The sequence below is a fragment of the Periophthalmus magnuspinnatus genome, chromosome 10, assembly GCF_009829125.3.
Source record: "Periophthalmus magnuspinnatus isolate fPerMag1 chromosome 10, fPerMag1.2.pri, whole genome shotgun sequence".
Lineage (NCBI taxonomy): Eukaryota > Metazoa > Chordata > Actinopteri > Gobiiformes > Gobiidae > Periophthalmus > Periophthalmus magnuspinnatus.
Genome location: NC_047135.1, coordinates 10,843,105 through 10,865,946, shown reverse-complemented (window position 1 = coordinate 10,865,946; position 22,842 = coordinate 10,843,105). Strand labels below are relative to the sequence as shown.

General features: G+C 41.4%; 1 protein-coding gene across 1 annotated transcript in view; it reads left to right on the top strand.

The window, feature by feature from the left end:
* The window catches only part of gpc3 (glypican 3), a 279,747-nt gene that overhangs the window by 162,522 nt on the left and 94,383 nt on the right, over positions 1-22,842 (top strand). Inside the window, exons 3-4 of the mRNA XM_055225093.1 lie at positions 1,448-2,136; positions 22,405-22,583. Coding sequence (XP_055081068.1) covers positions 1,448-2,136; positions 22,405-22,583 — 868 coding nt within the window. The remainder of the gene's footprint in view (positions 1-1,447; positions 2,137-22,404; positions 22,584-22,842) is intronic.

The following is a 22,842-nucleotide window of genomic DNA, read 5'->3' as shown; positions in this document are numbered from 1 at the left end:
AAAGAGTGCAACATGAACTGTTTAAGATGAAAAGCAAATGATCAACACAGGTGCTTGCATCATTGTTGTGTTCAGTAAATGTACCTTGTAATCCAGAATTGACTTGACTGCCTTAAAGAAAATCAAAGTTACTAGAGGCCAATTTGAGACAGTATTTCTGAGTGTCTTACACAGAGCAGGAGCTGATGATACAAGTTTTTTAATAATCACCATGACGACAAAAAGAAAACATTCAAAAACATGAAATATTCAATTTGGTGCGTTCTCCTCTGAGCGATGTGACAATGCCGCCAGACGTCCCACGCTCTCCTTTGTTCCTCCCTCTCTCTGTCTCCCTCTCTGTCTAGTCTCTCTCACTCTCCTCCTTTTCTCTCTTCCTCTCTTTTTCCCCATCTTCTCCCACTCTCCATTTTTTCTCTCTCCTTTCTTTTTTCTTATCTTTTATTTTCACATTGTTCACATTGTTAAAAAACCTTCAAGACATCATCATTGCACCATTTTACAGAAGCATAAACTGTTAAGTTGGGAGAATGTCATCAAGTATTCAAACCTCTGTCTAATATATAAAATCATTAATGGTCTGTCATCCCCTCCACTCAATCAGTTTGTGAACACAAGAACCAGCTCTCAGAAGGTCACACGAGGGTCTGCCCGAGGAGACTGTATCGTTCCTCTGAGGAGAAGTGTCTTCAGTCAGAGTGCCTTCTTAGTTACAGCTGCACAGGACTGGAACTCGGCCCCTCAGAACATCCGAGAAATAAGCACCTATATTCTGTTCAAAAAACATTTAAAAAACTGGTTCATAACACATCAAACATGTCTGCATTATCATTACTAATGACTCCCCCCTGACTAACCAGACAAGCACTTGTGTTTTCTCTTGAGTTGGATGTTGTGGAATGGCTGTGGACTGTCTGTATAATGCCTGTGTTTTGTTTGTCCTTTCTGAACACTTTTGTTTACAGTGTTTGTTATATCTGTTTTTAGTGTTTTTTCTATACTATATTGTAATTTTCACTTTATAATATTTTACTCTTGTTTTTAGGGAGACAGGTCTGCCATCTGTCCAGGGACAACAGATGAAAAATAGCCTTTTGGCTAATTCTGGTGCATTTGCAGCAATGCTATTAATGTACACTGTCCCTGTCAAATAAACCAATAAATAAATAAACATTGTTATTGTACTTGTAGCAAAGGTATTGCAGTAGTGCCTCTCAAATGAGTAACTAGGCTGTAAGAATGGTCTTTGTTTGGTACAGGTTTTCTCCGAATAGTCAAAAAATAGTCAATTTAACAACTAAAGAAATTAAACTGGATTCATAATTAAACTGGATTTTTTATATAGAATTCAGATTAATATATTGGAAACAGGACATTACTGCCAAGAACCACATCAAAAACTTTGATTCACCCCTCACTTTACTCTCTCCCTCTCTTTTCTCCACAGAGGCGTTTGACCTTGTCCTCCGTCACGGCCGCAATTCCACCCTCTCCCTGCTGAGGGCGGAGTTTCCTGCTCTGGGCAGTGGGGTGCACAGCCTGGTGGGACAGCTCTATATGGACATGTCCCTGTACATCCTGGGCTCGGACTCGTCTGTCAACCACATGGTCAACGTCCTGTACGGTCGTCTCTTCCCTTTGGCTTATCGGAGGCTTTTGGGCGGCCCCACACCCTCCTCTGTGTCCGAGGAATGTCTGAGGGGGGCCTGGAAAGATTCTGGAGCTTTTGGACCTTATCCCAAACTCCTAATGACCCGTCTGTCGCGCTCTCTCCTGGCCACTCGAGTTTTCCTCCAAGCGCTAAACCTTGGCATTGAAGTGGTCAATACTACGGACCACCTGCGCCCAGGGAGGGACTGCACGCGCTCCCTGCTCCGGCTCTGGTACTGCCCCCACTGCCAAGGGCAACTGGAGCCCGTAGCCTGTAAGGGACTGTGCCAGGCAGTGATGCAGGGCTGCCTAGGGGGCGCTGTGGAGGTGCAACCCCATTGGAGGACATACGTGGAGGGCCTGGGGAGGTTGGCGGGGGGTATGAGAGGGGAACAGGACATGGAGGGTGTGGTGCTGAGGCTGCCCTCCATCATCAAACTGTCTCTGAAACATGTGGTCAACGCCAAGACCAGGATCACTACACTGGTGAGTTTGTTAACTATTGTTACACCTATCTACTATTAAAGTGTGACTAATCAGCTAACCATATTCTGAGAAGAGCTTCTGAGCTGGGAAATATCTAAAGAAAATAACTGATGGGGGAGGAGGGGTGGAGTTTAGACATATGAGTAACAGTGTGATTGGTCTATCAGGTATCCACATTTCAAACTCCGCCTCTGCATCCAGGTGTTTATAATGAAAGCAGTCTGGTAATATGTCACATAGTACTTAAAATTGCAGTAACCACTAGAAGTTGCACACACTCAGGTTTTGAACACAGTGCTGCAAATGTAACTACGTTGCACTCAAATTGCCAACAAGGACCAGGAACAGTAAACAGTGCAATTAAAACACCATATGCAGTTCAAAAGCAAAAGAAAGTGCTTAGATCCACTTTAAAGGTCCAGGTGGAGGGTCTATCATTGTGCTTGTCTCTGTTGTGTCTGTGGAAAGCCTTTGTGTATATGTGTATATTTGCATATATTTGTGTGTGTGTGTATACACTGCCTGGCCAGAAAAAGGCACTACCAAAAAAAAGATCACACACTCTAATATTTCGTTGGACCGCCTTTAGGTTTGATTATGGCACACATTCGCTGTGGCATTGTTTCAATTCTGCAGTGTCACAGGATTTATTTCCATCTAGTGTTGCATTAATTTTTCACCAAGATCTTGCATCGATGATGGTAGAGTCTGACCACTGCACAAAGCCTTTTCGAGCACATCCCAAAGATTCTCAATGGGGTTAAGGTCTGGACTGTGGTGGACAATCCATGTGTGAAAATGCTGTTCATGCTCCCTGAACCACTCTTTCACAATTTGAGCCCCATGAATCCAGGCATTGTCATCTTGGAATATACCCGTGCCATCAGGGAAGAAAAAATCCATTGATGGAATAACCTGGTCATTCAGTGTATTCAGGTAGTCAACTGACCTCATTCTTTGAGCACAGACTGTTGCTTAACCTAGACCTGACCAACTGCAGCAACCCCAACCTATTTGCTTAGTTAAATCCGGGTGGCGACTTTTTTTTTCCGGCCAGACAGTATATATACATATGAAACTTCACCAGAATACATAAAGTGCACCAGTACATTGTATAATGTTCACTATTCTTTCTAACTGAAAACTAAGAAAAGAAAAATACACATTAAAATTCTACAGTTATTTAACATACACATGATGTATGTTCAATAAATATTCCAGATCTTGTGGTTCATAGTTAGCTGGACAATTTCCCTATTATAGATGTTTTACACAGAAAGAACATGTAAACTTCACATGCATCTAAAGAGCCCATCTAGAACCCCGGACCTTCTTGTTGTGAAGCAGGAATGCTAAGCCCTCATCCACAGGGCTGCACTGAAAGGGGTATCATTCAGGATAAATGTCTGAGGCCCAGATACTGTGAGACTGAAGAGACTTATTTGAGATTTTTTTTTAAATGTAACTGTCTCTGACTGAATTAGACTTATTTGATTGCAATATTAGGAAATATAAAAGAAAAAAAAACAGTTTTGCAACATTTGTGTCTGTGGGGAATAATGAGAAATTTATGTCTCATTTCGTCTAATCACATCTAATAGTTAGGCCTATTGCATCAGAGCAAAATGGTTTCAAGGCACTGAGGCAATTATTTGCCTCAGTGCCTTGCCAAGTTTTAAAAATCTGTCACTTTCTAAGTGAACAAAAGATGCACTGTTGTCTGTGGAAATATTCCACAGTATAGAATAAAACATATATATCTCAATGGAAACAAGCGGGTGACACAGCTAAGCTAAGTTATAGGTCAAATCTGTGACCCCACTTACATTAAGACATTTTTCAGCAATAAAAGCACCTGTATTTGAATGAATGCATGTTAGGTAAGTTTAATTACATACTTTAAGTGCTTTGAGTGCCTTGAAGGTGGAAAAGTGCTGTACAAAAATGTGACCACATGTATGACCATACTGTGGAACATTCCAGCCATCTCCATGGAGACCAGCAGGTGGCATATCCTTCACTAGAAAAGTTGCACAGTGCTCCTTTAAGCATACTGTGAAACAGCAAAATAGTGCTAGCATAGAGAAAAGAGTTAGCACACTGACATGATTATAATTGGCTCTGTCTGATGTAAACGCTTCTTCTCTGATAAGTCTGCTATGATGTGAGGTCGGGTGAAGTCCTCATTAAAATTACAATTGTTTCTGGCCAGAGTTCTTACAGCTGCTGTAGACCTGCTCTGATCCCTGTGTAACCAGCCTCCAAACTGCATCTTTAATTTAATAACAGTTTTAACCCCTCTTACTCCCAGTGCGACTCAGACAGTAAAACCAAGAAACAGACTCAGGGAGGATCAGCTTTGGTTTTCGGTTTCTTGTTTTTTTCTTCAGTCAAAAGTTATATATGACTGAATTAGTTATGGCCCAGAAGACGTCAGTGGTTAGCTACCTCAAAATTGACTATGCATTTGTGTTTAAGTGTATTTAATTGTATTTTTTTATCCACTAAGATTTAAATATCTCATGTTCATTTTACATATGTACTTTTCTCCATGATGATTTTATTGCTTTGCCTGAAATGTTCCACAGTTTGTCAATAAATGTATCTTTCTCCAGATAAGCAGGTGACACCACCAGGCCAAGTTACAAGTGAGATATGTGGAAAGGTAAACCCAATTACATTAGGAACCCATGTTTTGCAAAGGATTTTTTTTAGTAGTATAAACACTTATAGCTTAACAAATGCCAGTTTAGTAGTTTGAAATCTGTGGACAGCGCACTTCAAGCAGACAGAGTGGTCTTGTCTTTCACCTGTGGCTAAAAACTTCATGAGAACTATCGGCACTGGTGTCAAACAGCAGCTCTACATCGCCCACTCATACAAATATACATGATCCGAACCCTTTTAGTGCTGCCTAAGTCATTCATGTGCACACTAGAGAGAGTGGAGCCGCTCTGAGACCACCCGTCTCAAGCACTCTTGGAGCGGGCTTTTAATGTGAATCAGAATGTGACTGTTGGGTTCACAGCAGCCCTTGCGCACCACTCTCAGAGTGAATGCTCTTTTACATCAACCTAGCAAGTGGCAGTGTGAAAACAACCTGAAAGGACACAATTATTGTTTCCCCACGCATTAATTTAGTTCCAGCAAGTGACATGAACCCAAAGTCCATCGCTAGCTCAATACTAATGTAAGACATTTAGATTTAAAGGAACACTATGTAACTGTTCAAGTGGAGAGTCAGCTATTTTAGTTACCATGGAGATGCTCTTGCTTTGTCTGTAATGGTCAGCTGTATGGCATTATGTTTAAATCTTTCATTTATTCAATTAAAGGTGTTATTAAATCATGAAAAGTATGCATTCTGACAGTGAGCGAACCAGATCTAACCTGGATCTTGACCCGGTGGTGCCAGTTGTCTCCTCTTTAAGGCATACTGTGGAACTTTCCAGAAAAAACTATGACATCTCCATGGAGACAAGCAAGTGCCACACCTTTGACCAAAAATGTATAAAGAGCACCTTTAAACACTTACATATATTAATGATTTCAGTTGTTTGTAGAGTATTATCTCTCCGTCTAACCTCAGTGACTTTGTGCAGGTGTAGAGGGTGTTTTTCTCACAGGTCACACACAGAACAGGTTCTGTGGATGAGGTCCAAACCTGTTTCACAGTGAGTCTGCTCAGTTGCATCAGTATCACCCTTTGGCTTCAGAGAACACACAGTACACAGAATACACAGCAGTCTGACGTTTAATGACAGAATACAGAGAGCACAGCAGATACGCAACTGAGAGGGTTTTATGTATTGCTTATACATATTTTTGGGGGTTGTGCTTTGCTTTGGGTGAGTCACAAATCCCACAAGAATATGATTTTAACATATTTCATCATACATTTTTCCTGCATTTGAGGGATGTGCATCACAAAATGTGGTGACAGTGGCTCAGGGGTTAAAGCAGTGGCCCCCCAACCTGAAGGTTGAAGAATCGATTCCCGATCAGACCAAGTTCTGTCGTTGTGTCCTCAAGCAAGACACTTGCCTATATGAAAGTGGTGTGTGCATTAGTGTTGGTGGTGGTCGATTGATTTGATTCAGATTGCCCTCACTTCTGTCAGTCTGCCAAAGGGGAGCTGTGGCTTCAGTTTACCAATGTGGAGTGAATAAATAAAGCAATGCAAAGTGCTTTGGGTGTTTTGAAAGGAGCTGTATAAATCCATTACACTACAAGAAGCATTGTGATTGGATTGTCCCAAGCTTGGACTTGGAATGCAGATTTTCCTGCATTTGAATAGAAAGTAGGAGGGACTTGAGAGCCAGGCTAGTAAAGTTCTTTGTGTAAGCCATTACCTCTTGTTTCTAGTAAGTGATGATATTGTAAACAGTATTATCAGCAGCCTCTTTGTGCTGTTGTTACTGTGATAGTGTAAGGTCCAGGGCAGCTCTGAGCCTGTCCCTTACCTGACCCTTCCTCCCTCTCCCCCCTCTCCCCCCTCTCCCCTCTCTCCCCTCTCTCCCCCTTTGACAGATACCCCCCTCCCACCCCCCTTAACCCCTAACCCAAACCCATTTCAGTAAAAGTCCAAAGGTGTGAGTGACCACTCCCCTGTGACTACACATTGTACACTCAGCACCTCACACTGAACCACTTATCCTTCAGCATGTGTTTACTGAGCCAGGATCTGCTTTCTACAGCTGCTGGAGGAGGCTCGAATTTGTCAGTTCACATTTCAAGTGGTGCTTGAAACTAAATTTTTCCAGTCAGACCCGTCAGAGAAAATAGTGTAATAGTGTAACTGTATTACTGCATAGGAAAGGTTGCTTTGTTTTGACAGCTGGTTTGATAATTATAAAAGTTAATATCTGAGTTATTAATCTTGTTTGTTTTAAGTACATGCAATTTGTTCTGGACAAAACATGGAAGCAAACTGATTTTATTAATCAGAAAGCAGTGGACAAATAACAATATTTAGATGGCTTTTAGTGTCAAGAAATACACCTCAGTTTAATCTATACAACAAAAATCAGATTTTTGAATCATTTAAAGACGATGTATGTAACATTTCTCATCAGGGGTCTACCACCTTTTTGTAACCATGGAGATGTTACTGCCTTGTGTGGAATATCTATTTCTGAATTATACGTATTGTATTGAATAACTAAAACTGGATAGTAGTGTATGATTTATAGGTATCTAACTGCACTAGATGCACTAGATGATTAGATTTAGTTCTGGAGGAATGGATCTTATATACACTCAATTTCAATTAGTGACTGCTGAAGTTAGCGAGCCCACTTCTCCACAGATCTGATCTGTAACTTTGCCTGGTGGTGCCATTCGTTTGTCTCTGTGGAGATTGACACATTTAATACTATATTGTGGAACATTCCAGGCAAAGAAATAAATCTCCAAATCTCCAGACCTTTAAATGTGGCCACAAAGCAATCCTTCTGGAAGGTTCCTGTAGTTCCCGTTTGTAGGTTTCTAGGTTACGGAGGTCCAACTATTTCTTCATATAACAAATCCCCAAGCCCAAAGTCTAGACCACAGACCTGTTCATCATCTGAGCCCTGTCTGGTCTGTCAGAGGCGTTACAGTGAGGAAGATCTATCAGTGCAAAGCAGCCCCACAGCGCTCTTCTGTCTAAAGTCAGTACTGCACTCAATCACACTCACACATATCCATCTCTCTCTCCGCTCAAAGTCCTGTTCATTTCCACCAGTCAGGTTTTGATCGATGCACAGTGGTCCCATACTCCTTCAGGGTTCTCTCTCTCTGTCTCTCTCACACTTCCCTTTTCACCCTTGACCCCTTCCTTCCTTTCTCTATATCTCTCTTCCTGCCCCCTGCCCTCTCTCTGTCTCTCTCTCTCTCTCCCTGTCTGTCTCTCTCAAGCTATCTGCCCATCCATGTCTCCTTAGCACCTGTCTCTCTTGCTCCCTCACTTTTCACCCTCACCCCCTCTATCTCCCTCCTTCTACCCCTCTTTCTTGTATTCCCTGTGTCCATATCTCTCTATCCTTCTTCCTCTCACTAGCTCTATATCTATGCCTCCCACTCTCACTCTCTGCCCCCCTTTCTCTATCTCTATCTATCCCCCCCTCTCTCCCTTTCTCCTTCACTCTCTCCACACCTCCATACATCTTTGTGTCTTCCTCTGCAGTAACCGGTAAAAATAGAGCTTCATAAATCTTGCATTTCTCCACCAGCGGACGAGAGGTAGAGAAGACATCAAACAGCGGGATGGGACGGAGGTCTGATGGGGGAGAGGGGGGAGAGATGAGGGGAGAAGAAAGGTAGAGGAAGATGGAGTGAGGAGGGAGAGAAAGGAGAGAGAGGAGGAGGGGAGAGAAAGGAGAGGACAGGAGGGAAGGATGGAAACAGAATATTGAGGAGGGGGTGGGGGGGTTTAATTAAACCTTTTATGTATTAAATAAAGAGAGAGGGAAGAGGAGGAGAAGAGAGGAGGGGATGTAAGAGAGTGAGAGAGGAGAAGAGAGGCGGGGAGAGAGGAGGATAGAGAGGAGAGAGGGGTCCTGGCTGTCCTCCCTGTGTCTCTATCTCAATATTGGCTCAGTCTCTCCATGAGGTCCACCATGTGTAACACTCTGGAGGAGTTTTATACACTGTGTTATTCAACAAGGGCAGCAGAGATGGTATACATGTTAACCCACTAGTACAAAGGTTGTCAGTTAAATTAGATTACAGCATACAGCCATTGTACTATTGGGCAATACACTTTAGACAACTTGTGTGACAGCCAGGTGATTAGTATTGGTGTTAATAAAAGAGAAGGTGCATGGGACATATGACAAAAGGGGCCTGTATTCAGCACCATGGACAGGGACTATCTGGCATTTTATCATTTGATATTTTCATACTGTTTTAGACTAATAAAATGTTTTTTATTGTTTAGATAATTAGCAAGAAAAACAATGGAATATTTAATTTAACTACTGCTTCCTCATGACTTTCCCACCATTTCAGTTAGAGGTGGTCATTATCTTGAAATCCAGTCCTAGTTTAGACCATTTGGGGTAAAGAGTTGACTGACCCAAATGCAAATGTTGGTTCAGTTTCTCTTCAGAAGCCCATCATTAACACCTTTATTTTTATTCACCTCATTTGTAGGATTTGTGAGCTCAGGTCCATCCCCACTGACACACCAAAACAATCCCAAACTGTAGAAAGCACTAATTAGACCTTTGTTATTATTTATTCATCCTCTCACTTTTGGTTTTGATTCTGTTCAAACTGTTTAATTGAGTTGTTCACCCTGGTTCAAATGGGATAGGATTTCAGGTACGATAGAATTGCATTGGTAATATATTTTATGGGAGATAATACAGTAGCATGATTTGTCCAGATTATAGACTGTATAAAAAAGTGGATCAGGTGAGTGTGATGTCACCCATAGCTCCAGCCAAATGAAGCTCGTCAAGGCTAGCAGTTATATGGACGAATTTGGAATATTTGTAACTCCAAACTCGAGTATCATAGCAACTAAAGAGCCAATCTGGAGCGAGGCTGTTGAAGGTAACACCTCTTACTGCCTGCATTGCTAGTTTAGTAGGGAGCAGGCACTGTCAGTTAAGCTTATTGCTAACGCTAGTGGGAGCGACCTCAGGGAAAGAAGACGCCTCATTTGTCTGTTATTAATGTTCATATCTCGGACACAATAGCAAATTAAAATACCAGGATCATGTAGAGCGAGTTAATACAAACATTTTAAGACCAAAATGACGAGGCTCAGTGCAGCAGTTACAGAGAGAGGGGTGACATTTCTTCAATGTAAAGTGAATTTGAGTCGATGAAGCCGGAAGTACGCCTATAAGCGCTTCCTATTGGGATTGCAGCGACTAGCAGGTTAGCTATGTCCATTTATTTATGGCCCAGAAGAATTGACTGAAATATGAACTGACAAGCTAATACAAGAATCACATTTCAGAACACATGTGTACAGACCTAAGATTTTGTAAATTTATTTTTTATTTATAATTTTACAACATGTCCTCTATAATGGACACCGGGGACATTTTGGTGTCTTTTTGGCTTTTTTTGACAGTTGCCTCAGAAAGTTTTCAGACTCCCTTTTCATTTCTGCAGTTTCATTGTAGTCCAGCCTCAAACTAACTCCTGTTGTCCCGAACATAATAGTACCCTATTACCCCCTAGTTAGTCAGAGGAACACACAGAGCCAGCTAACTAACTGCTTTGAAATTGGCAGCAAGATTGTTGGCAGTGGGCCCTATGTTCCTCGGTACCTTCCCCGTCTATAGAATGTGGGGAACAGGGGAACATGGATACGCACCCGCCTTGCTGGTTTAATATTTAATTGAGTCAGAGATAGCAGAAAAAATACTTAATCCTTTTAAATTTGATATTTGTCTGTAAACCAATGCACACACAAGAGTTCAAGTAAGCAAATAAGAAGGAATGAAAAACATGTTGACTCAGGAGGACAGACTGATAAATTTGGTGCCATAGTGTGGCAGTGTGGCAAAACAATAACAATAACAGTACATATTCCCATGGAGAAATGTAGGTCCCCACGGAAACGTTACATAGTGCACCTTTAAGTGTTTGCATTAAATGAATAGTTAAATGAAGTTATACATTACCATCTTAGTTATTCCTGCTTCCCTATGATGAGTAAAACTCCCACATATTTAGTTCTTATAGAGTCAGAGATTCCCATTGGGCCCTGTATATTTCAGTCTTGCCTTAGTTTTAAAATCCATATTCACATTCCCACTGACCTGGCATCATAAAGACAGACTTAATTTGTGTCCAGACGAGAAAATCCATGTATCCTCCTCGGCTCTGACACAGCGGCTCTGGTTTCTGTTACTTTTGCCCTGAGAGCCCGAACGCCGGGAGCAATCGACTACAGCTGTAATGTGAGGACTGTAATGTAAAGAGGGAGAAGGGGGAGGGAGAGACGGGCAGGATGGGAGAGAGGAGGAGAGAGGGAGAAAGAGAGGTGGATGGGGGGTGCAGAAAAAGATGAGAGGGGAGAGAGAGATAGAGTGAGAGGGAGAGAAGAAGAAAGAGATCAAAAGAGGGGAATGGGGAGAAGGGGTATAGAGAGGAGAGGATGGGGTCAAGGGGACAAAAGAGAAGTAGAGTGAGAGAGAAAGGAGAGAGAGAGAGATAAGGGAGGGCGATGAAAGAGAGCCAGAGGGTAGAGAGAGTGAGGGGAGAAGAGAAAAGAAAGGAGAGAGAAAGGAGTAAGATGGAAAGTGGAAAGACAGAGGGAGGGGAGAGAAAGGAGAGAGAAATGTATTATGTCAGTCGAAGAAACCTTTACATTCGCACCTCATGGTATTTACTAAAGAAAGAAAGAGAGGAGGGAGACAGAAAAAGGGCAGAGGGGGTGAGAGAAAGGTAGACAGATGTTTAGAAAGAAAAACAGAGGCAGGGATAGAGAAAAGAGGAAGGCAGAGGAGAAGGGGTTGAGAAAAAGGAGGAACAGAGCCGAGATATGGAATGAAAGAGAGGAGAGAGAGAGGAGATGTTAGATGAGATAGAATAATGAAAAGATAAATGAAAGAAGGAAAAAAATGAATGAATAATTTAATGGAAGAGTGAAGAAGAAGGGAGGGATGGGGAGGATAAAGGGATAGAGAAAAGAGGGGTTGTGGGGTTGAAGGAGAGAAAGGGAGAGAAAGGGTAGAGATGCTGAGTCAGACTGCACAGGGATCCTCCAGTCCCCAGACACAATTACACTTCCACCAGAACAATGGGGCTACAGCTGTGACATATTATATATTTTGTTTTGTACGAATGTTACTGAGTTTAAGTTTCAACATAAATAAACCTGACACTGACAAATAATAAAATATATCTAATCTATTTTTCCCTTCTGCTGTGTGATGGGAGCATACCTCCACAATATTGGGCTTAACTTTGGCCAATGAAATGAAATTAGGAGTTTAAAGGGAAGTTAAGTTTATTTGTATAGCGTAGACAATTTGTACACAGTAATTCAAAGTGATTTACAGAATAAGAAAGAACATAATCAAAATACAAACAAATCAAAACATAAATAATCATCGTAAAATTAACATTAAAATAAAAAAGTGTAGAATAAAAACCTTTCAGTCATAGGCACAGCTAAACAGAACTGTTTTGAGCCTGGATTTAAACATTCAAAGTCAAAGTGAAGGCCTGTGTCACATCTTCAGGAAGATGTCATCTTTTAGCTGCATAAAACTGAAATGCTGATTCCCCATGTTTAGAGGCTGGACCCGGAGGTCCTCAGAGTGTGAGATTCATATGGCACTAACATGTCGGAGATGTGCTTTGATGCCATGGACAGAGCTGCTTTAGTTGATTAGTAAGTCTATTCTCTGAACCACAAGAAACAATAAGCAGGAGACCTGAACACAAGATTTATGTGCTCGTACTTCCTGGTTCTAGTCAGAACCCAAGCAGCATTCTGGATGTGCTACAGCTGTCTGTTTAGTTTCTCCAATGTAACGCTCACTGCACTCTTCACTACACTGGATGGAGTAAACTACATTACTCTGTTTATGGCTCGGGGTTTTGTCCTTAGGGTGAACCAATTTTTGCCTTAAAGTGTTTGTGGGTTTGAAAAAGACAGGAATCACATACTAACTTGCTCGTACCCCAGTCACACTGTCTCTGAGATTACAAAACTCCTCCCAAAAGTTTTGTCAACACACCAAGGAGCTAAACAGCTGATTGTGCACGTGGGTGCAGTTGACACCAGAATGAATGAAACTGAAATCTTGAAAAAGCATTTCATTGAATTATTTGAGGAGCTTGATAAAGTGGAGGTTAAGACTTTCATCAGTGGACCTCTTCCTACCATAGACAGAAGGAAGATGGACAAATTTACCCGGCTGCTTCAGCTGAACACATGGCTGTTCAACAAATGTGCAGCCAGAGGACTGCACTACATTGAGAACTTTGATCTTTTCTGGAAATGAGAGGACCTGTTCAAGGGAAATGGCCAGCACCTGAGCGGAGGTGGAGTAAGAGTGTTGACGGATAACCTCCTCCACGCTCTGAGAAACCGGCCTGGACAGGGTCCTGGGCCAGTGAGAGAAAAGAGGAATGAGAGAAGCATCCTTGCTTCGCCAGCCAGAGACCAAGCCAATGTGTCAGCACCAGCAGCAGCACCACAACTACAACCACCACCTCCCCCAGCGAAGGAGTCACCACCAGCAGCACAACCATCTCCCCCAGCGAAGGATTCAGCAGCACCACCACCTCCCCAAGAGAACAAATCAGCATCATCACGACCTTCAAAAGTGAAGGATGCATCTCCAGCGTCACTTACCTCAGGGCCCACATCACAGGCCTTGAACCTGTCTGTGACAGCCCCAGCAGAGGTTTCAGTCACAACAGCACCCACATCACCTCCCCAGCCCACAGACCAACCCTGGGTCCCCTTTGCTACATCCACTCCCTCTAGGGACTCCTCACTCTCCTTTTCCTCCCCACCTTCACCTATGGCCCTTCCCGACCATCTAGAAAGTCTCATCAGATCAGGAATTAAGATGGCTCCTCTCACACCTAATATAGAGCGATCAAGAGTTCTGGCATCAACTATGCTGAACTCTTCCCCGTACCCACCTATCCCCCCTCGTCTTTCACGCAAACTCCCCCCTGCTCCGCCTCCTCGGCCCTCACCTGGTCCCTCACCCAAACTCCCCCCTGCTCATTCACCTGGTCCCTCACCCAAACTCCCCCCTCCTCGCCCTTCCCTGCCTTCCCCCAGAGCTGTTATCAACAAGAGCTAGGACACACAGGGCCTCTGCTGTCTCAGGACATACAGTCATGATAAAGATAATATCATGCTGAGGCCCTGTGATGGAGCTATATCTACAGTTACACCGCGTAGACTGATTAACAGAAGGACAGTTAGACTGTCCAATCAGAGACATTTAGTTCACATTCCCTGTAAGAAGATAACATCCAGTCTTACTGAAACTAATCTGAAAGTTGCTGTGCTCAATGTCAGATCTTTATGTAATAAGTCCTTTTTAATTAATGATTTTATTTCTTCTTTTAGTCTTGACTTTATGTTTTTAACTGAAACATGGCTCGACAAAAACACAGGTAATGCAATTCTAGTGGAATCAACTCCACCCAACTTCAAATTTGAATCTGAAACACGAGTAAACAAAAAAGGTGGAGGTGTGTGCGCATTTTTTAGAGATAATTTAGTTACTCACAGATTGTCATTTGGAGTGTTTTCATCTTTTGAGTATGTTTCATTCAAAATGGAGCTAAAACAATCCCCCTCCATACTCTACTTAGTCATATACAAACCTCCCCAGCACTGTCTGAGTTTTATTGATGATTTTACTGAGATGCTTTCAGTCGTATGCACAGACTTTGATGGTTTAGTCATTACAGGTGATTTTAATGTACATGTGGATAATGTGTTTGACAGGAACGCTAAAGAGCTCAGTTCTGTCCTTGAAACCTTTGGTCTGACTCAGCATGTCAGTGAGCCCACCCACAACAGAGGACACACTCTGGACCTGCTCATCACAAAAGGAGTAAATATTTCAAATGTCAATGTGGTGGATGTTGCTCTGTCTGATCATTTCTCTGTCTTCTTTGACCTGTCTGTTATTCCCAAACCAGCGGCTGGTCCTGCAGTTGTTCGAAGAAGACACATAAATGATAGGACAGGTGCACTGTTCATGGAAATGATACACTTTGAAAATGCCTCATGTTCTGATGTTGATGATTTGTTGAACTCTGTAACTTCGAGTGTTTTGAATGTTCTGGACACCATTGCCCCGATGAAGGTTAAAATGGTTAAAGATAAGCAGAAAGCGCCATGGAGGAATGATGACTCGGTCAGGGCACAGAAAAGGGAGTGCCGGAGGGCCGAGCGGGAATGGCGCAAGTCAAAGCTCCAGGTTCATTGTGAAATTTACAGAGAAAAGATGCACATGTACAACCACAGTTTATGTAGAACAAGGCAAAGGTATTTTTCTGACATTATTGGAAGTTGTAGTAAAAACTCTCGTATCCTGTTTGCAATGGTAAACAGATTAACAAACCCCCCAGCTCCACTGCCGTTAGAACTAATTTCCACATCTAAGTGCAATGAGTTTGCAGTATTCTTTAATGACATGGTTCAGGGTATTAAAAATGCCATAAATTCCACAACACAAATAACAACCCTGCACCCACCTAGACACTTAGAGCTGACTCACTTTGCACCTGTAACTGATAAAACTGTCCAAGAGATTGTCACCAGTCTGAGTTCATCTACATGCTGCCTCGATGTGTTACCCACTAAATTTTTAAAGTCTGTGCTCAACAGTTTGCTGTCACCACTCACTCACATAGTTAGTATGTCACTTCAATCTGGAACATTCCTAAGCGCTTTGAAAACTGCGGTTATCAAGCCTCTCCTAAAGAAGAGCAGTCTTGATGCCACAATATTGAACAATTATCGACCGTTCTCAAATCTGACTTTTTTAGGCAAAATCCTCGAAAAAGTTGTTTACCAACAACTTATTAACTTCCTCGAAATGAACAACTCCTTTGATGTCTTCCAATCAGGTTTTAGACCCTACCACAGCACTGAGACTGCTCTTATCAAGGTGACAAATGACATCCGCCTGAACACTGATGCAGGCAAAGTCTCAGTCTTGATCCTGTTAGATCTGAGTGCTGCCTTTGACACTGTGGATCATGGGATCCTCTTACAGAGACTAGGGGACTGGGTGGGCATCTCTGGTACGGCACTAAACTGGTTCAAGTCCTATTTAGAAAACAGGGAGTACTTTGTTGAAATTGGAAAATGTATATCAGATAAAATGTCCCTGACCTGTGGGGTGCCCCAGGGTTCAATCCTGGGACCCCTGCTGTTCAATCTCTACATGCTGCCGTTAGGCCAGTTAATATGCAGCAATAATGTGTCTTACCACAACTATGCAGATGACACTCAGATCTATGTCTCACTAGCAGCAGGTGAATATGGACCAGTGGACTCACTCTGCCACTGCATCCAACAGATCAGTGTGTGGATGCAAAACAACTTTCTTCTGCTAAACTCAGACAAGACTGAAGTCATCATCTTTGGCCCACAGAAACATAGAGAAAGTGTCAGCAGTCACCTCCAGTCTCTCTCTCTAAAACCTTCAAATCAGGCTAGAAATCTAGGGGTAATAATGGACTCAGACTTGAACTTTAACAGCCACATCAAATCAATAACATCTGCAGCTTTTTACCACCTAAAAAACATTGCAAAAATCAAAGGTATACTGTCAAAGCCAGACTTGGAGAGACTTATCCATGCATTTGTCTCCAGTAGGTTAGACTACTGTAACGGCCTGCTCACTGGCCTCTCCAAACGAGCCTTAACACAGCTGCAGTACATCCAGAACGCTGCTGCTCGGGTCCTGACTAGAACCAGGAAGTATGAGCACATAAGTCCTGTGCTCAGGTCTCTGCACTGGCTTCCTGTAGCTCAAAGAATAGACTTTAAAGCAGCTCTGCTTGTGTATAAGTCTCTCCATGGCCGAGGTCCAAAGTATATCTCCGACATGTTAGTGCCATATGAACCATCTCGCAATTTGAGGACTTCAGGGACCAGCCTCCTGCTGGTGCCCAGAGTCAGGACTAAACATGGGGAATCAGCGTTTACGTTTTATGCAGCTAAAACTTGGAACAGTCTTCCTGAAGATGTGAGACAGGCCAGGCTCAAAACGGTTCTGTTTAGCTGTGCATACGACTGAAAGATTTTTATTCTGCACTCTTCTCTTTTAATGTTAATTTTATGATGATTATTTGTGATTATTTATGTTTTGATTTGTGTGATTTTAATGTCTTTCTTATTCTGTAAAGCACTTTGAATTACCTTGTGTACGAATTGTGCTATACAAATAAACTTGCCTTGCCTTGCCCTTGCCTAACTAAACAACTGCTCCATAAGAGGATGTACCAACACTGAGAGAGAGTTCCTCTGGACCCCAGTCCACCGTACATCTCCATCTTAAAGCCACTAACCACTCCTTTGAAGACAGTGAAGTTCAGAAAAGAAATGGTTTGAGAGAGGAGTTAAAGAAGCTATTTTTGTTAGGAAAGAGAATCCTTCCTTAAACAGAAATGGGGGCCTGAGACATAATCTCTCCCCCATCTACAACTCCATCCTCAGACCCAGAACAATGAGAACAATAGCAGGGTCGTTAAGGGCTGAATAGGGTAGTTTCAGCTGAAACTGGAGACAATAGCTGTTTACAGTTTCAGTGTAGTTAGCCTCTTCCCTAAAATAGATTTAAAGGCAGTGGCCACCAGCATTCTGACCAGAACTGAAGAAGCGGCTTGGATGAGCAGCGAAACATCTTCACTCCTACAAGATTTGTCCAGTTGACAGATTTAACTTTGTTGTTTGCAATGCTGCATATTAACTGACCTAAAAGCAGCATGTAGATGTTGAACAAAAGGGATCCCATCATTGACCCCTGGGGCACCCCACAAGTCAGGGTCATGTGATCTGAGACACAGTTTCCAAAAGTTAAAAGTTGATGGTGAGTAATCTGGAAGTTCATTAGTCATCATTTAGCTCAAAGTCTGTTAGATCTGTTTTAATTAAAGAGGGGGTATAATGCCAAATTGACATGTTGGAGCTTTCTACCAGTTTATCACATTGTTCTGTCATCAGAAACATGCCTGAAGTGGTTTTAGATGTCATCCATGCATGGCCCAATTCGAACTTTCTTTGCAGTTAGCAGAACTATTCAGTCTAATGCTCAGCACACAGGCCTACATAAATCCCACATGGCAATTTTCGATAAATATACAAAAGCAGGACAAAAACAATACACTACAACTTCACAATCCTTCTCTGATGTGCAGTTGGCGAGATGCACGCTGATTGTGTTGTGATTGTGTTGTGATCCTTCTGAAGAGGGAGTAACTTAAACATGTAAATATGTTGTTTTTGTTGAATATAGCATTTTCAAAACATGTATCATTATTTATACAGGGAGACCCCAATGAGAGCATCAGGCGCTCTTTCATTTTACAATACAGTACAATACAAACAAAAACAAAACAAAAAAGTGCATAGGTCCATTTAAAACATAAAAATTTGAAGTGCAATAGTGGTGCCAATGTATCCAGTTTTGCATGTCCTTGAAATATAGTTAATTTTTGGAAACAACATAACCAATTTTTAAATTATTATTATTATTTTTTTTCCCCCATTTCAGTTCTAATGTGTCCAGTTTTTAGACTTAGACAATCATAAGATCTTGTATCCAAAGTTCCCATATCAAAGTTCAACATGCAAGTGAAATATTCAGGCAGTCTATCAAAGTAGTCCCTTATAAATACATTTTATACCGAGCTGTTCTCTTCTGACAGATCGTGATGGCCAACCTTGTATACAGTGATGGATTTTAAAACGAAGGGCTGAGTGAAAGAGTGTATCTAAAGATTTCAGATTAGAGGCTGAAGTCTCCGTGTATACTATATCTCCATAATCTAATACAGAAAGAAAGGTTGCTTGAACAATTTATTTTCTACAATTCAATGGGATACAAGATTTGTTTCTACAATGAAATGATCATTTTAATTTTAAACTGTTACATAATGAGATATTTATTTTAAAGGATAAGTTTTCATCAAGTGAAAAACCCAAGATATTTGTAGGTGGTACCTCTTTGAATCAATGTACCATTTAGTGTATAAAGATTTGTAGCTTTCATGTTATCATATACTTCGCTTTATTTGCAATGATAATTTAAGATTTTTGAGGGAATTTTGGATTTCATTACAATCTTGCTGCAGTTTTAAAATCGCCTGATCAGCAGAGGGAGCACTTGCATACAAAACAGCATCATCTGCATATAAGTGTATGCCGATGCAAATGTATACGCCATAGAAATGTATTACCCTCTCTTTAAAGGGCCCTATTTTCTGATCTGTGTTATAATATTGTTTCCTCATCACAAACATACCTGAAGTTGTGTTTTGTTTCATTCACACGTTTAACTCAGAAACCCCACATATTTAGGCTGCATTCTTCTCTCCAACAGAAAATGGTTTGTCCTGTCTTGTGATGTCATATGATAATTCAGGAAGTGTGCCAGTATGTTTTTAAACTCCGCACACCTTCACTAGAATAATTTGAATAATTTCAGCCATGGAAATGCCAATCTCTACTGAACAAAAACAAAAAGGTAGCCGTTAACTTGAAAATCGCTGCTTCATGACATCATAAGGTGGAACAGAGCATTCTGAGCTTTGGAGATGTAGACAGACTAATACTAAAGTTACCTAAACATGGATGAATGAAGCAAAACACAACTACAGATATGTTTTTGGTGAGTTAACAACATTTTAACAAGGCTTAAAGCTCATAAGAATCCATTTTACGGACCTTTAAATCAAGTACAATTTCTTTTTCATATTAAAATATCACTCAGTTGCACACAATTATCAGAAATAATGGTGCCATCCTTTCAGTTTTAAATGTTCTTTAAAATAACTGAATCCACAATTCCACTCTTGTTTTACCAGATATTCATGATCTCCTTAGCTGTTAAAACACACTATAACCATGAGTTTTGGATTCTTGCAGTTAATTAGACGATAAACAGCCTCTTAAATTAGCGTGTAAAATGAAGGCTTGTTTGATTGCTCACTGGAGTTGATTTGACCTCCTCCTGAGAGAGAGACCTGCTGTGTTTACATGTGGCGTGTATGTAATTATTTCCTTTGAGATCCAGGGGCTGCTCTGCTCTGATAAAAACCCAAGAAGTCACGCTGTTTCTGGGTACAGCTCCACGCTCTGCCCCCTCTGGTGATCCTGCTCCAGCCGTGGTGTTTCGAAAACTGTTCTATTGTTTTAATGAAGCTGGTTCCTTGAAGAATGGCAAACTGATTGTGAAATAAACCAGGCGCTATGGAGAGAAACAGATGGAGAAAAATACTTTGCAACAGATAAAATGTGTCCCTTTTTCAGTAAATGTTTAGTTTTTAATCTTTTCATAGCTCCTTGCTTCCCCACATAGTAAGAGGCATTTAACAGTTTCATTATGGTCGCTCGGCAAAACATGCTTGACTAATGACTGTACTCTCAGACCCAATAGTCAGTTTTGCAATATAGTATGTTAAAAATGGCAGTATTCAATTTTTATAACTGCACACCCCCTGATTTTGAGAATCAGGGGGTGTGAGGTTAGCATGTTAGTTGTTTTGCCATTACATAAACTCCACTCTGGTCTCTGAGAGTTGTTAAAACTGTTAATAAATTCTTATTGGTGAATAATTGGGAAGCTCAGATAGCATAAGGTAAGTGAGGAATAACTTTGGACCACTGCAAGTTGTTCAAAATAAATTAGTTGTGTTTGTTCATATTTTGAAGACAGTGAAAATCTGTTACAGCGCTTTTAAACCAATGGATTTTAAATTACGGTCCTTTGTACAGTTGTTCCTCTCCAAGAAGCCGCTGCTCTATCAGTATGCAGCTTCAGTGTACCAGACTTTTCACTTAAAACTGAGTGCCTACAATTAGCTGTTAACATTACATGGCAGAATTAAGCCCGGGCCAAGATTCTCCAGGGAAATTACACCTCCGGAAAACCATTCAGACCCAAGCTAAACACGAGCATCCATTTGCATTTTTATTGCACCTGTGAAAGATCTGCTGTCCATTATCAGTGAGGAGAATAGTTATGTATAGTGTCCCGCATGGACCAAAAGGGCTAAAAAGGGAATAAGATGTCCCAGATAGATCACTTATTGTTGTTGTTATTGGAGAGGTTGGGGTTGTGGTTCAAACATGAATACATTAAGAGGTAAAGCCACTCTTTTTTGAGTGGTTTTAGTTAAGATCCAACTATGTTTAAACAAGATATTTCCTGGCTAATTTCAAGACAAATACACAGATTTTTTTTTGGAGGGAATATGACTTTTTTGGTTGAAGATCCACTACCTGTTTGTATCCATGGAGATATTTCTTGCCTACAATTTTCCAAAGTATGGCATTAATGGTTATTACTGATCTGACCTGTAACTTGGCCTGGTGGCGTCACCTTGTCTCCATGGATACGTTTAATGTCATATCATGTGATATAGGCTTAGACATAGGATAAGGAATCATAAATGCATAAAGACAAGAAGAAAGGAACCAGAAAAGTTACATAGTGCTTATTTAATAAGTCAACAACATAAAAAAAATCACTCGCTGGACAGATAATATTGCTTAAAAATCTAAATTAATTAAAGCAGTCTGAAAACAAAAAAACTCAATAAAAGTAAATACAACTGTAACAAGATATTCTGAGTTTTTCATGTTGACAGTGTACACCTTAAACCGTCAGGTGAGGCCTTGCAGAGGAGACAATGAGTGCTTGTGATGCAAATCCCTCCTCTGTTCCTCCTGTAAAAATAAACAGGGACAGACTGCACCGGCTCAGATCAGGACAGAGGAGACAGAGGTATTCACTGAGGGCTCATCAATATTGCAGGTTTCTGTTTTTGGATTTAGGAACATAGAAATGAGTCTGAAGTCTAATTTTTGGTTTAGCCTGTTTTGCAGTAAAACAATCCTGGATTGATTCCCTGCTCTGCCACTTCACTGCATTTACGTTAGAAATTTAGAAATTTATCCACTGAATTTGGCCCATCCTTAAATGTCACTGGGGTTAAACCTGTCTGGAGCAGTGGGCGACTGCAATGCAACACCCATGGGACCCATTTCTAGATTGTGAGCTATAGGTTTCAGCTTTATAGGCATATTTTGAGAACATTTTGTTTAATTGCTATGGAAATGCTCCTAATTTTTCATCATTCAGACATCCATGAATAAGTTTATGGTCAGGAGTACCTCTAGCTGGAGGATCAGCTTAGTGCACATGTTTCAGGTTGACAATGTCTTTGCTTCCTGCATTCCAACTGTCTATCGTATTGTTTTGTATTTTTATTGATACTGTGTTTTTTGTGTGCTAAATCAGAATTAAAGGTACAGTGTGTAACTTTCTAGAGGTGGAACATTACTTGCATGATTATATGGAAATATCCCTCCTCCAGATCAAAAAAACATCTCAGGTTTGTAAAAATGCAAGCCCGCTCGGAGAAAGGACTAATGTTTTTTCTAGGTTTATAATGCAATAGACACAATCAAAATGAATAATCATGCTTTTAAATGTTACATACTGTGTCTTTAAGGACCTTCCCTTGTGGATCAATACAGGTTGTGTAAATCTTAACTGCATATACCTCTAAACCCTTTTCTTGTCTCTCTCTCTATCTTCTCAGATGAGTGGGATGTGTGGACATGCCCCCCAGAGGAGCGCTCGTTCAGTTGGACTCTCCCCTCTTCCCCATCCCCCCTCTGCTCCGGTGATCCGTCCCCCTCTCCCCTCTCACCCTCCCCCTCTCAACCCTGCACAGAGCTCCTCCTCAGACCCAGATGAGACACTGACCGGGCTGCGCAGGTGAGTTAAACAAGCACAAAATCACGGAACAATTTTTTTCTCGTCTTCTTTTTTTCTCATCTTCTTTTCTCAACCCCCTTTCACAGTCTTTCTCTCTCTTATCTTCTCTGCCTTTCCCTCTCCTACCTCTCAATCCTTGTTTCTCTTTTGGCCCTTCTCTAATCTCTCATTTTCCCAATTCCGATCCCCCTCTTCCCCTCTCATCTGTCTCTCTCATCTCTATCTCACCCTTTCTTTCCTTGCTCTATCTCACTTTCGC